Below are 14762 nucleotides of genomic sequence, written 5' to 3'. Positions count from 1 at the left end.
CTCGCTCCCCGTTACTACGCGTTACTACGCGTTACTCCCCGTTACTGCGCGTTACTACGCGTTACTGCTGTGAATGGTGATTGTGGGACACGGTGACAATGACAGCGCCCTGTCCTGGCGCTCCGTCCCCGCTAGAGGTCACTACATCACACGACATTCGAGCTGAAGCCCCGTAATCGGGCTCGGGGACGCGCACACGCGCCTTCTCTCTCTCTCTCTCTCTCTCTCTCTCTCTTTCTTTCTTTCTTTCTTTCTTTCTTTCTTCCTTTTTTGTTGGTTGTAACGCTGTTTGCGGTCATTAGCTTGATTAAATTAGACCTGGTCGGGGGAGGTGACACGGGGGAGTGGCGCTGCGAGAATGGCGGCTTTCGTGACTTTGTGTTTGACCTTTTGGAGAAGGAGCTAATCCCGGGATATAATGGACTCTGGTGCCGAGATGGAAAACTGCTGCTCCGTTATCTCGGTTTCCCGGCCGACCATCGCAGCGGCCCGGTGAAGATGGCTCCTTATTAAAACGGGACTTTGTATATACTGGAAAGGGTTTTTTTTCTGTCATAAGTGTCACTCAGGCGTCCGTGTTCCATTTCCTTATAAAACGGAAACCAAAAAAACAATTATAAAAAAAATAACACACACACACACACACACACACACACATATCGATCTATTAGCTCTCTCTCTCTCTCTATCTCTATATATATATATATATATATATATATATATATATATATTTATAGATATATAATATATATATATATAATATAATATATATATAATATAATAGAAAACTGGCGTTTTATGGCGCGGAGAGCAGCCGAACATTTTTTAAAAGATGCTTTAAATGCTGATGTTCACATATCGCGGACAAGGCCAATAAAACCTCAACACACACACACAACTCGACCCGTATTCGTTTATCTGAATATGAATTATTATAACGTTGAAATGATTACATTCCGCAAATTTAGACCATTTCAGAAAGTTCATGTCTACCAGTTATTAGTTGTGCTGGTGTTACTTTATTCATATAAATATGGTGACGACGTAATTAAAAACGAACGTTAATCGACCAGTTGAAAGATATAAAGGAGAGATATGAAGGTTTGCGGCCGTATTGATATGTTAAGTGTGTGTGTGTCCGCCGCGCGGGTAAATATTTGGCGCGTATCTGGCGCGCCATCTCCCGCCAGATGATGCATTAGATGCGCTGCATGTGTGTGTTGCGGCCGTGAAAAGGCGCGATAATCTGCGCGGAGGAGATAAGGAGCAGCAATTTATTCCGGACGCCGCGACACCTCCAGCGGCAGCGGCAGATAACGGGCCGGCCATTTATTATCCGGCCGAGAACAAAGATGAAATATTACCCGGCTAATAATCCTGCCATCTAACACACACACACACACACACACACACACATATTCCAATTGTATTTACAGAAACAGAAATAACGTCTTTATTTAAAAGAACTGTGATCGTTGCTGATAAACGCGTCTTAATTGGAGTTTTGTTTCTGTGACGGACAGCGAGGGCCGGAAATGTCGGTGAATAATAGTTCACGTTTTTCTTATTAATAATAATTGTGTTCGTGGGACGGAAATGGATTTTTAAAGTTGGTTATCACGACCACGCATCGCGGCGTAAAACGGCGGAGAAATGGCCGCTTTTCCCTGCGCTTTGCTCTACTTTTTCATTATTATTATTATTATTATTATCATCATCATCTTCTTCATCATCCTCACCGCCTACTGTCAGCTGGGGCGTTAAATAAGTGGATTTGTGCTTTTCGGACCGTGATCCGGCTCGGCGGCCTGCACCTGCCGGCCTGCGCCGCGTCTCGTGCAGGAGATTTGGGGCTTTACATGCGTTAAAAGTCGGGGTCCCCCTCTCTCTCCCTCTCTCTCTCTCTCTTTCGCGCATTAAACCCCGATAGACGCGCTGCTTCCATTTAAGGTGCGACGCCTGCAACTGCTGCGTTTTAATAAATGATGTTTCCATCACACGCTGCACTTCACTCCAGCACGGCGTCATAAAACATTATTATTCCTGTTATCATTATTCAGAATAATTGTGTTTGTGTCGTTGTTTACTGACCCTTTGCGTAATGTAGAATATTTGCTCATTTCCCGGGGTGTCCCTGCCCACTGTGGGGGCTTTAAAGCGGCGTCTCTGGTGCTGCGCCCTGATTGGCTGAGACGCGGTTACGTCGCGATGCAGATTCTTCGGTCCGCAACTTTCCAGACAGACCGAGTCCAGAACCCGGAGCCACCGGACACGGATTTACCCCCCGCCTGGACCTGGACCTGGACCCGGACCCGGAGCCGCAGTAAGACCGCGCACTATTTCATTAAAAAGGGGAATTAACAGTAAATAAAGGTACAAATATAAATTATATAAATGTGTATATAAATATAATGCAAAAAAGATGAATTTTTGGTGTGTGTGAGCAGACATTATATTAAATTCTGCTCATTTTACAATTAATATTAACTTGATGTGGTGCAGGCTGATGTACGCAACCTACTTCACAGATTCATATTTCATAAATATTTTAATGTTCTTGTTAAAGTTTTCAGTGAATTTCAGTCTTCAGTGAGAAAGATGTGATTCTGGTTAACAGTATTTTTATTATAATTAGTAGTAGTACTGTAGTATCATGTGGTTTTCTCCTCATCTGCAAGTGTATATTTGCTGAAGAGTTCCGGTTGATAGTATTATTATTATTATTATTATTATTATTATTATTATTATTATTATTAGTATTGTGTGGTTTAATTCATCTGTTAGTGAAACGTGTGTGGATTTGCTGAAGAGTATTGATTGCCAGTTTTATTATTGTTGTTATTATTATTATTATTGTTATTATTAGTAGTGTTATTATTATTAGTGTTATTATTATTAGTGTTGTTATTATTATTAGTGTTATTATTATTAGTGTTATTATTATTCGTGTTGTTATTATTAGTGTTATTATTATTAGTGTTATTATTATTGTTGTTGTTGTTGTGTGGTTTTCTCCTCCTTATTTGTAATTCATCTGTAAGTGAAGCGTGTGTGCGTTGTCATTAACGCCCAGACTAACGGCCCTGCAGGGAATTCGCTCTCCGGTGTCACTTAAAAACGACTCAGGTGTCCCTCCCTCCCTCCTGCGCTTCACCCGGTGTCCCCGTGCCGCCTGGCCTCATGCTTCTTTCGGGGACAGTTGGCATGAAGGAGGCTTGGCGTCCCTTATTCGAACATGAAACGCCGCGGCCCTCATGCGCGCCGGTGCGATCCATGTCCCCCTCCGTCCCCCTCCGTCCCCCTGCGCCCCTGTCACAATCTAATTACCCGTGAGTAAAGGACAATAATGCTTCAGATGGTTTCTGTCATTCCCCCCGATTCCCAGTCTGCTTATCTTCACAAGGCCTCCTGCAGCCCCCCCGAGCCCCCGGGATCATGGTAACTGTGCGGCGGTGGCACCTGTTCATGGCGGGAATCCACACCGATGTCATCGTCCCGGTGCGAGCTGAGGGTCCACGTCCCTGTGAAGGACCAGCGGCGCCGTGCCCTTGAAAAAGGACCTTCCTTTGTTCTGGGGACGACGGCGGGTGGAGTCCAGGGCGCCGCCGGGCGTCATTCTGTAAACACGCAGCAACAATGTACCAGGGTGCTCGTCACCGGGCGGGTGACACGTAACTCGTCACTCCCGAGTGTGTAGGGTGCTCTGGATAAATATTCCCCGTAATCATATTACTACTGTACATTAGTCAATTAGTAACTCTGTACACTCACACACACACAACACAATACACACTAATACACTCACACACTCTAATACATCCATATACACACAACACACACACTAATACACTCACACATACACAACACAACAAACTATAATACACTCACACAACACAATACACTCTAATACACTCACACAACTCACACACTCTAATACATCCACACACACATAACACACACACTAATACACTCACACATACACAACACACAAACTATAATACACTCACACAACACAATACACTCTAATACACTCACACAACACACACTCTAATACACTCACACACAAATAACTCACACACTCTAATACATCCACATACACACAACACACACACTAATACACTCACACATACACAACACAACAAACTCTAATACATCACCACACAAACCAAACACTCTAATACACACCACAAAAACTCACACACTCTACATCCACACACACTACACACACGAAGACACTCACACATACACAACACAACACACTCTAATACATCCCACACACACAATCACTCTAATACACTCACACAACACACACTCTAATACACTCACACAACACACACACTCTAATTCACACACACACACAACACACTCACAATACACTCACACACACACAACACAACAACTCTAATACCACACACACAACACACTCTAATCACTCACACAATATAACCTCTAATACACTCACACACCCACACACTCTAATACAGTCACACAACACAACACACACACTCTAATACACTCACACAACCCACACACTCTAATACACTCACACAACACAACACACACACACTCTAATACATTCACACAACACAACACACACACTCTAATACATTCACGCAACACAACACACACACTCTAATACACTCACACAACACAACACACACACTAATACACACACACACACACAACACAGCAAACTCTACTACATTCACGCAACACACACGCTCTAATACACTCACATAACCCTCACACTCTAATACACACACACACACACACACACAACACACAGTGTAATACACTCATACAACACACACACTAATACACTCACACACACAACACAACAAACTCTAATACACTCACACAACACACACACAACACACACACTCTAATAGACTCACACACACAAATACACTCACACGCACACACACACCCACCTGATTACTCTGCTCGATGAAAACTCGCTGCTGCTGCTGCTCACGTGATGACTTTTGAAGGCCTCGCCTGCTTAGATGCAGTGACGTCATGACGTGGCGTCAGAGTGGCGGCTCCGAGTTCGCCGCATTTATTGCCTGTCAATCAAACACACAGACAAAATATCACAATACATTCATTAACGATCATAAGATGCCACACATGACCAACGGCTCATCAGCAAAGTGGACATTTAAAAATGTACCGCTGTTATTATCATTTTATACGCGGTGATAAAGTTCGACGAAAGAAACGATGAAAAGTGAAACGCGCGAGGACGAGTTGAGGTTCGTCCTTATTTCTGCTGTAATTAGAACCGTGTCGTTAATGAACTATTAGTAGAATTGTGCAGCAGAACTGAGCTGAACGGTCGGCATGAAAACCGCGGATAATCGCAGACAAGAAGTAACAAAGTCGCGCTAATGGGCGCCACTCGCGACCCGTCCGCGCCACCAGGAGCGCGACGCGCGACATTCACATGCAAAGCGGCGTTTGATCGTCCGGCCGCGACGCGTCGTGACTCCTAATTAAAAACAATTAGACGCGCACAACAATGGCGCTCCGCCCTGGCGACCGCGACACTCCCCCCCCCCCCCCAACTCATTACAATTAACAACCACGTGGCGCGCGTCCGCACTGCTCACTGCCACTTTCACAGTGTGTATGAGTGAGAGAGTATATGTATGTGTATGAGTGAGAGAGTATGTGTGTGTATATGAGTGAGAGAGTATGTGTGTGTATATGAGTGAGAGAGTATGTGTGTGTATATGAGTGAGAGAGTATGTGTGTGTATATGAGTGAGAGAGTATGTGTGTGTATGAGTGTGTGAGAAGGTGTGTGTGTGTGTATGAGTGTGTGAGAAGGTGTGTGTGTGTGTGTGTGTGTGAGAGAGAGTATGTGTGTGTATATGAGTGTGTATGTATGAGTGTGTCAGAAAGTGTGTGTGTGTGAGAGAGAGAGAAAGTGTGTGTGTGTGTGTGTATATGAGTGTGTATGTATGAGTGTGTGAGAAAGTGTGTATGTGTGTATGAGTGTGTGAGAAAGTGTGTGTGTGTGTGAGAGAGAGAAAATGTGTGAATATGTGTGTGTATGAGAAAGTGTGTGTGTATATGAGTGAGAGAGTATGTGTGTGTATGAGTGTGTCAGAAAGTGTGTGTGTGTGAGAGAGAGAGAGAAAGTGTGTGTGTGTGTGTGTGTATGAGTGTGTATGTATGAGTGTGTGAGAAAGTGTGTGTGTGTGTGTGTGTGTGTGAGAGAGAGAAAATGTGTGAATATGTGTGTGTATGAGAAAGTGTGTGTGTATATGAGTGAGAGAGTATGTGTGTGTATGAGTGTGTCAGAAAGTGTGTGTGTGAGAGAGAGAGAGAAAGTGTGTGTGTGTGTGTGTGTGTGTGTGTATGAGTGTGTATGTATGAGTGTGTGAGAAAGTGTGTGTGTGTGTGTGTGTGTGTGAGAGAGAGAAAATGTGTGAATATGTGTGTGTATGAGAAAGTGTGTGTGTATATGAGTGGGAGAGTATGTGTGTGTATGAGTGTGTGAGAAGGTGTGTGTGTGTGTGTGTGTGTGAGAGAGAGTATGTGTGTGTATATGAGTGTGTCAGAAAGTGTGTGTGTGAGAGAGAGAGAAAGTGTGTGTGTGTGTGTGTGTGTGTACGAGCGTGTAAAGTAAGACGTGTCCAGCAGGCCGCCTCTGATTGACTTGTCCACCGCGGCCCGGCGATCTCCGCGACACAGAGCGGCGCGCCAGCCAATCGGGCGAAGGCGCGCTGTGATTGGCTGTCCGGGGGTCACTCGGCGGCGCAGGCCACGCCCCCGCCCGCATGATATGGAATTCGGTGGCGCCAGTTGCGACAGAGTCCAGCTGATTTACCGGGAGCGCGGAGCGCGGCGCGTCGTCGTGCTGCGGATTATAACCCACGCGTGGGGTAAAGATGAGGAACCGAGCCACGCGGCGTGAGTGCAGGACCGACTTCCAGCGGCAGAAAGTGTGCGAAAGTTGGCGTAACGCGGCGTGTCTCTGTGTCCCCGCAGGTGCGTGTAAGGACGAGTGAAGATGGACGTGGCGGCGGACCAGTCTCGCTGGATGGCGCATCACCACGCGGTTCTGAACGGCCAGCACCCCGACAGCCACCATCACGGCCTGACGCACAACTACATGGAGCCCATGGCGCCGCTCCTGCCCCCGGACGAGGTGGACGTGTTCCTCAACCACCTGGACTCGCAGGGGAACCCCTACTACCCCAACTCCCGGGCGCGGGTGTCGTACGGCCAGGCGCACGGTGAGACGCGGTCCCTCTTCCACGGATCCTGTCACTGGTGTCCCCATCAGTGAGAGAGACAGAGGCCGAATGGACAGTGTTCGGATCAACAGGTGAGAATGGGCTTTTAAACACGTTTTTCTGTCCAAATCGCAGCTCGCCTGACCGGCAGCCAGGTCTGCCGGCCACACCTCATCCACAGCCCGGGCATCCCGTGGCTGGACAGCGGCAAGGCCGCCCTCTCCGCGGCCCACCACCACAACGCCTGGGCGGTGAGCTTCGGCAAGCCGGGCCTGCACCCCGCCGGGGCCGGATACCCCTGCGGCGGCGGCTCGGGCGCGGCGCCGGTGTCCTCCCTCACCCCCGCGGCCCACTCCAGCCCGCACCACCTCTACAGCTTCCCCCCCACGCCCCCGAAGGACGTGTCCCCGGACCCCGGGCCGTCCTCGCCCACCGCCACCAGGATGGACGAGAAGGTGTCCCTGGGCGACGGCATGAAGATGGAGGGCTGCAGCCCCCTCCGGAGCGGCCTGGCCGCCATGGGGGCGCAGACGCCCTCCACCCACCACCCCATCCCCACCTACCCGGCCTACACCCTCCCCGGGCCGCACGACTACGGCGGCGGCCTGTTCCACCCCGGCAGCCTGCTGGGGGGCTCGGGGTCCAGCTTCACCCCCAAATGCAAGAGCAAGAGCCGGTCGTGCTCAGGTGAGGAACGGTTTACAATCGTCTGTAAAATAGAGTTTTTTTAAACGAAACTTTTTATTGCGCGACAAGAATAAAATAATACATGTAGTATAAAATGTTGTAAAAAAAAAAATACAGTTAGTGGAAAATTTGGTAAAGAATACATTTACTATTAAATGTTGTAAAGAATAAATTTAGTATTAAATTTTGTATAAAATACATTTAGTATTAAATATTGTAAAGTATACATTTAGTATTAAATGTTGTAAAGAATACATTTAGTATTAAATATTGTAAAGAATACATTTAGTATTAAATATTGTATAAAATACATTTAGTATAAAATGTTGTAAAGTATACATTTAGTATTAAATTTTGTATAGAATATATTTAGTATTAAATGTTGTATAAAATACATTTAGTATTAAATGTTGTATAGAATACATTTAGTATTAACTCTTGTATAAAATACATTTAGTATTAAAAGTATGAGAATTGATGACTTTGATGGTAACATGGAAGCACGTTTGAAGTCGCTCTGGATAAAGGGGCGTCTGCCGAATGCTTTAAATGTAAATGTTGTAAATGCATTTTTGGTCCCCTGTCCTGGTCCAGCTTAATTATATAAATGTCCCCCCGCTTCGTCCACCTGAATTCTGCACAGAGGGCCGCGAGTGCGTGAACTGCGGCGCCACCTCCACGCCGCTGTGGCGGCGGGACGGGACCGGACACTACCTCTGTAACGCCTGCGGGTTATACCACAAGATGAACGGCCAGAACCGGCCCCTGATCAAGCCCAAGCGGCGGCTGGTGAGTGTCCGTCTGTCCGGCCCGGGAGCACAAAGCACAATTCCAGGAAACGTATATTTTCCCGAATGGCCTTCCTGGAATTGTCGCCGGGTCCCCGCTCCGCTGCTCCTCTCCTCGTTCTTACTCGTATCGTTATTGCGCCGATTACTGATACTGTCACTGATAGCGCGTAATTAGCGACACTTTTCACTCTTTATTTATTTTTTTTATTTTATCGTCTGCTGTCGCCGGTGGGGACGGTCTTTTTGTGACTGTGTGCGTGTTCTCTACTCGACATTTGGAAGGTTTGATCCCGGCTTGGTGAGTAAAGTGGAGAGTAATTCGCGGTAAAATGTGCTTCCTGGCCGGATCTCTGGCCGCAGCGATAAGGAAGTTCGGCTCCCGGCTGTTTCCGTCCCTGACATGCCGAGAAAAGCGATTATCCCGCCTGGAAAACACACCGACTCGCTGCGTCGGAATGTGTGTGTGTGTGTGTGTGTGTGTGTGTGTGTTTTCTGCTCAGGGGGAATTATTGCATTGTGCGCCTATCAGTGTTTCTTATTAAGTGTGAAAAATTGATCCGCGATGGACAAAGCGACAACGAAGCGCGACAAGCGGCTCTTAAACGCGACACGTCGCGACTCCTCCGACGTCGCACCGACTCTTCATTTCCTGTTGAAATCGAATTAAGACGGAATGATATTGATTATTCTTTATCGATGATTTATTTCCAGTCCGCGGCGCGACGGGCGGGCACCTGCTGCGCCAACTGCCAGACCACCACGACCACGCTGTGGCGGCGCAACGGAAACGGGGACCCGGTGTGTAACGCCTGCGGCCTTTACTACAAGCTGCACAACGTGAGTACCGGAGGAGGCCGTTTCTGGCGGGGTGAATGGGGTGAATGGGGGCGTTATTCCCGCGGGGACGCCGGCGTGGTGGCCTGGTGACAGCTGTTCCGCGACGGTTGGGCCGACCCGTCAGGTCCCCGCCTTCCACCATAAACCCAGATACCAGCAATGTGCCACCAGGCCATCACCACAAGTGTAAATGAACAAATGCTATTATGTGCCACTGTGTGTTTGGTGACAGCGGAACTGGTTCTCGTCACCCTGCAGGTGAACAGGCCGCTGACCATGAAGAAGGAGGGAATCCAGACGCGCAACCGCAAGATGTCCAGCAAGTCCAAGAGGAGCAAGAGGGCGGGCGACGCCTTCGACGAGCTCTCCAAGAGTCTTCACGACAAGACGTCGCCCTTCGGCGGCGGCGGCGGCGCGCTGGCCGGACACATGACCCACATGGGCCACCTGCCCCCCTTCAGCCATTCAGGACACATGCTGCCCACCCCCACCCCCATCCACCCGTCATTCACCCACCCGCACCACTCCGGCCGCTCGCCGGCCTGGGCCGAGCCCCACTGAAGCCGTTTAAATAGCCCCGCCCACCTCGCCGCCCCAGAAGGACGTCGACATGGAGACCTTTACTTTTACTTCTCTTTTTATTTGACTGAGTCACCTTGGTACTGGCCTGACATTAGAGGACGAGAGAGACAAGGTCCCCCACCCGTCCGCTGTGAACTGCCATGCAGAGACAAGGGGCGGGGCCGACCGCCCGACATGCTGGAATACACACCACAGGCGCTCCTTACTTCTAACGGACTTCAGCGAAGATCAAGCAAAAACAAAGGTTTATTGCTATTATTATTATTGTTGATATAATTGTTATTATGATAATTTATTTTCACTCTGTCTTTTTTCGCTTTCTTCAGAATACATGGTTATATTGTTAAGATTATAATTCATTTGATTGTTATTACGAAAGGAAAAAAAAAAACCCACTGACTTATTCTAGCCACGGCGTTGTTCTGAGCTGTACGTTTTTATCATTTTCCATTACACAAAAATAAAGTGAATAAAGTTTTAATACTTAATCATCCCCGCAGCCCGAAAGTCAGTGCAAGCGGAGGACGGGGACTGACGTCCCTCCGTCCACACACACACCTCCTTTGTCGAGTCCCATTCTAAGCAGTATCAGATGGAAGGGAAACGTCACGAAGCCCCTCCCCCCGGGGGGGTGGCGCCGTTTAAAAAAAAACATCTTTGTGGGACAGATGCCCCAGGGTGGCGTTCTCCGACTCAGACAGTCGTCTCCACAGCAGAACAGTCCGGATCAAAAACACACACACTTTTTAACCCCTCACCACCTCCCAGAATGCCTCTGTGTGGGAGAGGAGAGGAAGGAAAGGCAATCAGACAGGCCGGGGGAGAACCGAGGCCCAGCCGCTAATGAAGGAGGCCAATTATCGCTCATTATAGAAGGTGACCCTCGCCGGGAGCGGGTCGCGACGCCCCTGAAGTAATGCTGTCAGCACCGGGGCAGGGTGGCAGGAGGGCGTCTCTCTTCACTCGGTCATTAGAAAACGTGTGAAGGTGGCGGCACGCTGTGAAAATGACCTTCATGTTATTAGTTGTTGCAGAACATGCTTCTAAAAGCCAGCGAACAGTGCTGGTATAGTTATAGTTAGTTAGTTGGTTGGTGCCTCCCTGAAGACCTGCAGCTGCCCTCGTCTCCCTGCGTCTGTTTGTTTATCCGTCAAATTGAATTAACGGAATCAGAAGATACGGCGGCGTCCCCACACAGAGTGGAGTTAAGGAGCTCAAGATGAAAGATTAAAGTTCAGCCGCAGGTCTCGCCGAGCGGTGGCGGTCGGACGGTCCAGCCGGACAGGGACGCGTCTCTGCAGATGAGGCCCAGCAGGTCGGCTTGTGTCAAATGTCCCCTGACTGCAAGTCACGCTCAGTTTGCAGCGGACGCCTTGAACAAACGAAAGCGAACACAACCCTGTGGGGCCGCGTCTGATCTCAGGAGCGCGGTTCTGGCCCGGCCCGGCAGGATGGAGCCGCGCTGGAAGACATGCAGATGACGTTTCCTGGCTCTTCTCGGAAAGAAGCCAAATTAAAACAGACTAGAAGCATGACGTACACACACATACACACACACACACACACACACACACACACACACACACACACACCATAGGTATTATTAGTATTAGTTGTACTTCCTCTTTTACTTCCTCCTAAAATTCATAGAAATAGTCAGAGCCTTGAATATGAAATGTCAATGCGGTGCTGTGAACACACACACACACACACACACACACACACACACACGCTAAAAAAGGAAGCCGGGGGGCTCATTGCAGTTTCTCTGAGTCAGGAAAAAGAAAGAGTTTTTGGAAAATCTACATAAAACATACAAGTCGAGTATTGTGTCTGTCCAGCTTCCTGAATTCACTCTTATTTTCTCGAGTGGCACCAGGAAAGGAGGCCCGCTGGTGGCTGAAGCTGCGGAAACGAGGGTCTCCAGGGAGAAAAGCCATACATGAGTATTAGCATGACGCAGCACCACGGAGCATCAGAACGGAGTCAGGCCAGGGCGTGGTGACCTTTGTAAAGAAGGTCGCTGGTCAGGACAGGACTTCCCAGAAAACACTTCATGACCGAAACCTCACTTGATATATTCATGCACGTTACTGCTGTTTTGTAGTCTGTATCTACATTACTATTATTAATAATAATAAATGTATTACTGATTGAATATTACTGGATTTCTTTTATTACTGGATATTTAGAATATTTCTTTCCATTAATGTTTCATAACATTGTAAAACATGATCAGGATCCAAAGGCAACATGACAGAAACGTTCTTAGACCGTAAGCAGTGATGTCAAGGGCCTGACAAATCTAACGAGAAGTGAAAGAGAGAAAGGACGAGTTTCACACACAACTCGTGGTTATGGGCACAATTATTGCCTCCTGCGGTTTTATTCTGGCCGCAAATATAATAAAAACTCTTTTTTTTGATCTCTGGAACACAGTTGACCACTGTGCCTCCGTACATGTGAAACGCACGCGTCCTGCGGGGCCGCAAGCAGCTGGCGCGGGGCGTGGCTCGGCCTGAAACTGGGTCAGGCCTCTCACCTGAGACAGGTAGCATTCAGCCGCCCCCCGGGGACCGGCCTCATTCAGGCCTTCCTGTTCTCCGAGGCAGACAAATTCATCCCCACTGTCTGCACACACACAGCCGCATTCATCCCGAGCTTCCCATTTACAAACCGCCGGGGCAAGTGCTAATACCAGCGAGGGCTCGTGGGAGTGGGCGTCTGGACTCGCTATCCTGTTCCTCACCCGCACAATGAGGTAACTGGAGAGGGCGAATCTAGCCAGCGTTGGTAGGTGGGGTATGGGACCAAGTGTCTGAGTATGGATGATCCTGGGAAGCCTCGGTGGAACCAGTGACCAGACAGCAAGTCCGCCTCTCCCCCTCGTGGCCCTTGGCCCTCCATTTTTTTTTAAGTGTGGCCTTTAAGATGCTAAAATGTTTTTTTTTCTAAACCTTTAACATCAAGCTGTATGTCTGGAAGGACAAAGGGCTCCTTCTCCATTGTGCCAGCACAGACAGGAGCCAGTCGGCCAGGCCTCATTGCCATCAGCAGCCATGCAGGACCAGGCCGTCGTAGGTGAGGGCTTCTGCAGACGTTGCACGGCTGTTTGTTGTGTCTGCGGTTGGTTCCAGTGCTGATCGGATCATGAGGAACTGGAGAAATGCTTCTGAAACTGTCATTCCTGTCGCCTGTGTGGTTTTATATGGAGAATTACAACAGAAAATGGTGAAAAAACCAAGGCGAAAGTTACTCCTGCAGGAGACATGAACCACGACAGATGATGTCTCAGACACAGACTCCACTTCCACTCTCATTACCATGGCCACCGTTGCCGTGGGCGATATGGCGGGCGACGGGGTCTGCTGACAGACGCCAGTCTCTCAGAGATTAGCCAACTGTTGAGGTGCTCTGCGGGCGCCGGTGGATGAAGCAAACCTATCAGGAGTGAGATCGGTATGAAAACCAGTCGCTCGCTCTCGCTCGCTCGGCGGGATGTTGCAACTCCGGCATCTCAAGGTCCTTATCTCCCTGAGGCAGATACGCGGCATTTGATACGCATCTGTAAAATGGTCGGAAATGACAGGCTCCAAAAAATACACGATGAGTCAAATGAAACGACGTGTGCCTCAACACCACTTCTCTCTCTCTCTCTCTCTCTCTCTCAGGCTCATCGGCCGCCGTGCAAATACGTGCAAGGCGGGCCGGCGGCGCCCATCAGATGCACGGGCGTGCCGCAGTGCGCGTTTCTGAACATGCGGTGCTGCGGGAGATTGGGATCATGGCGATGTCATCTTATTCCAACGTGACTCCCCGATAAGAGCTCGTCCTCGTCAGCACACCGCGTACTTTGATCATCAGCTCGCTCATCTCAGCACGACGTTTATCTGGAGAGTGATAGTGGGAGAGGGTGAGAACAGGGAGTGCACATGCGGTGGTTTGCGGTGGACAGGCTTCCTCGTCTCGGCGTGTAGACGAACGTGGTCCAGCGGTGGCAGCCATCCTATGACAGCGTGAGCGTGGATCAGGTTCTACGAGCTGCATTCCTCCATCCTCCTTTCTCCTCGCTCTTCCTCTCGGACTGGCTGCTTCACATATGGCTCTAATTGAGTCTCTGCACAGGTGGCAACTAGAACACACACACACACACACACACACACACACACACAGTTGTGCACCTCCGGGGAGACTGCAGAGCTGGTGTAGAGGCAGGGGAGTGGATTACGGTGACCAGGTAACGCTGATACTCACCAGTCAGATAACGGGGAGGATTTCACCATCTGACAGTAGTGGTTTAATAAAGGTGTCAGGCCACGCCCCTCCCAGAGCATGACATCAGAGGGGTCAGGAGGGCAAGAGCGAGGCGTGTGGAGATTGCAGGGTGCACGTCTGACCGAAGAGAGAGAAAACGGACCTTTCGATTCTCTTCCCTGGCAGGCGAGAGGGGAAAGAGAAGTGATGAAGAATGTACAGAGCAGAGAGGTGGAGTGCTGAGTAAGCCTGCACGTCAAGGCCCAGACGCCAAGAGGTTTGGATCAGATGCTTGACACAGGCAGGTAGCTGCTGATCCAGGATCAGCTAGCTAAGGGCGTGCCAATCCGTCTAGTTGGAAACTT

At 49.0% G+C, this 14762-nt stretch overlaps 1 protein-coding gene across 5 annotated transcripts; it reads left to right on the top strand.

The window, feature by feature from the left end:
• Window positions 1-2188: 2188 nt before the first annotated feature.
• On the top strand, window positions 2189-11344 carry gata2a (GATA binding protein 2a). 5 transcript variants are annotated; one of them, XM_028997742.1, is made up of 6 exons: window positions 2189-2323; window positions 6999-7246; window positions 7382-7933; window positions 8565-8722; window positions 9436-9561; window positions 9820-11344. In XM_028997742.1, the coding sequence occupies exons 2-6, from the start codon at window positions 7021-7023 to the stop codon at window positions 10120-10122; spliced, it is 1365 nt and encodes a 454-aa protein (XP_028853575.1). In that variant the 5' UTR covers window positions 2189-2323; window positions 6999-7020; the 3' UTR covers window positions 10123-11344. The 5 variants fall into 5 exon arrangements, with proteins under 5 accessions (XP_028853575.1, XP_028853576.1, XP_028853577.1 ...); XM_028997743.1 differs by having other exon boundaries at window positions 2250-2373; XM_028997744.1 differs by lacking the exon at window positions 2189-2323 and adding an exon at window positions 6570-6892.
• Window positions 11345-14762: the final 3418 nt, after the last annotated feature.

The sequence above is a fragment of the Denticeps clupeoides genome, chromosome 12 (genome assembly GCF_900700375.1).
Source record: "Denticeps clupeoides chromosome 12, fDenClu1.1, whole genome shotgun sequence".
NCBI lineage: Eukaryota > Metazoa > Chordata > Actinopteri > Clupeiformes > Denticipitidae > Denticeps > Denticeps clupeoides.
This window is presented reverse-complemented; position numbering and strand designations above follow the sequence as displayed.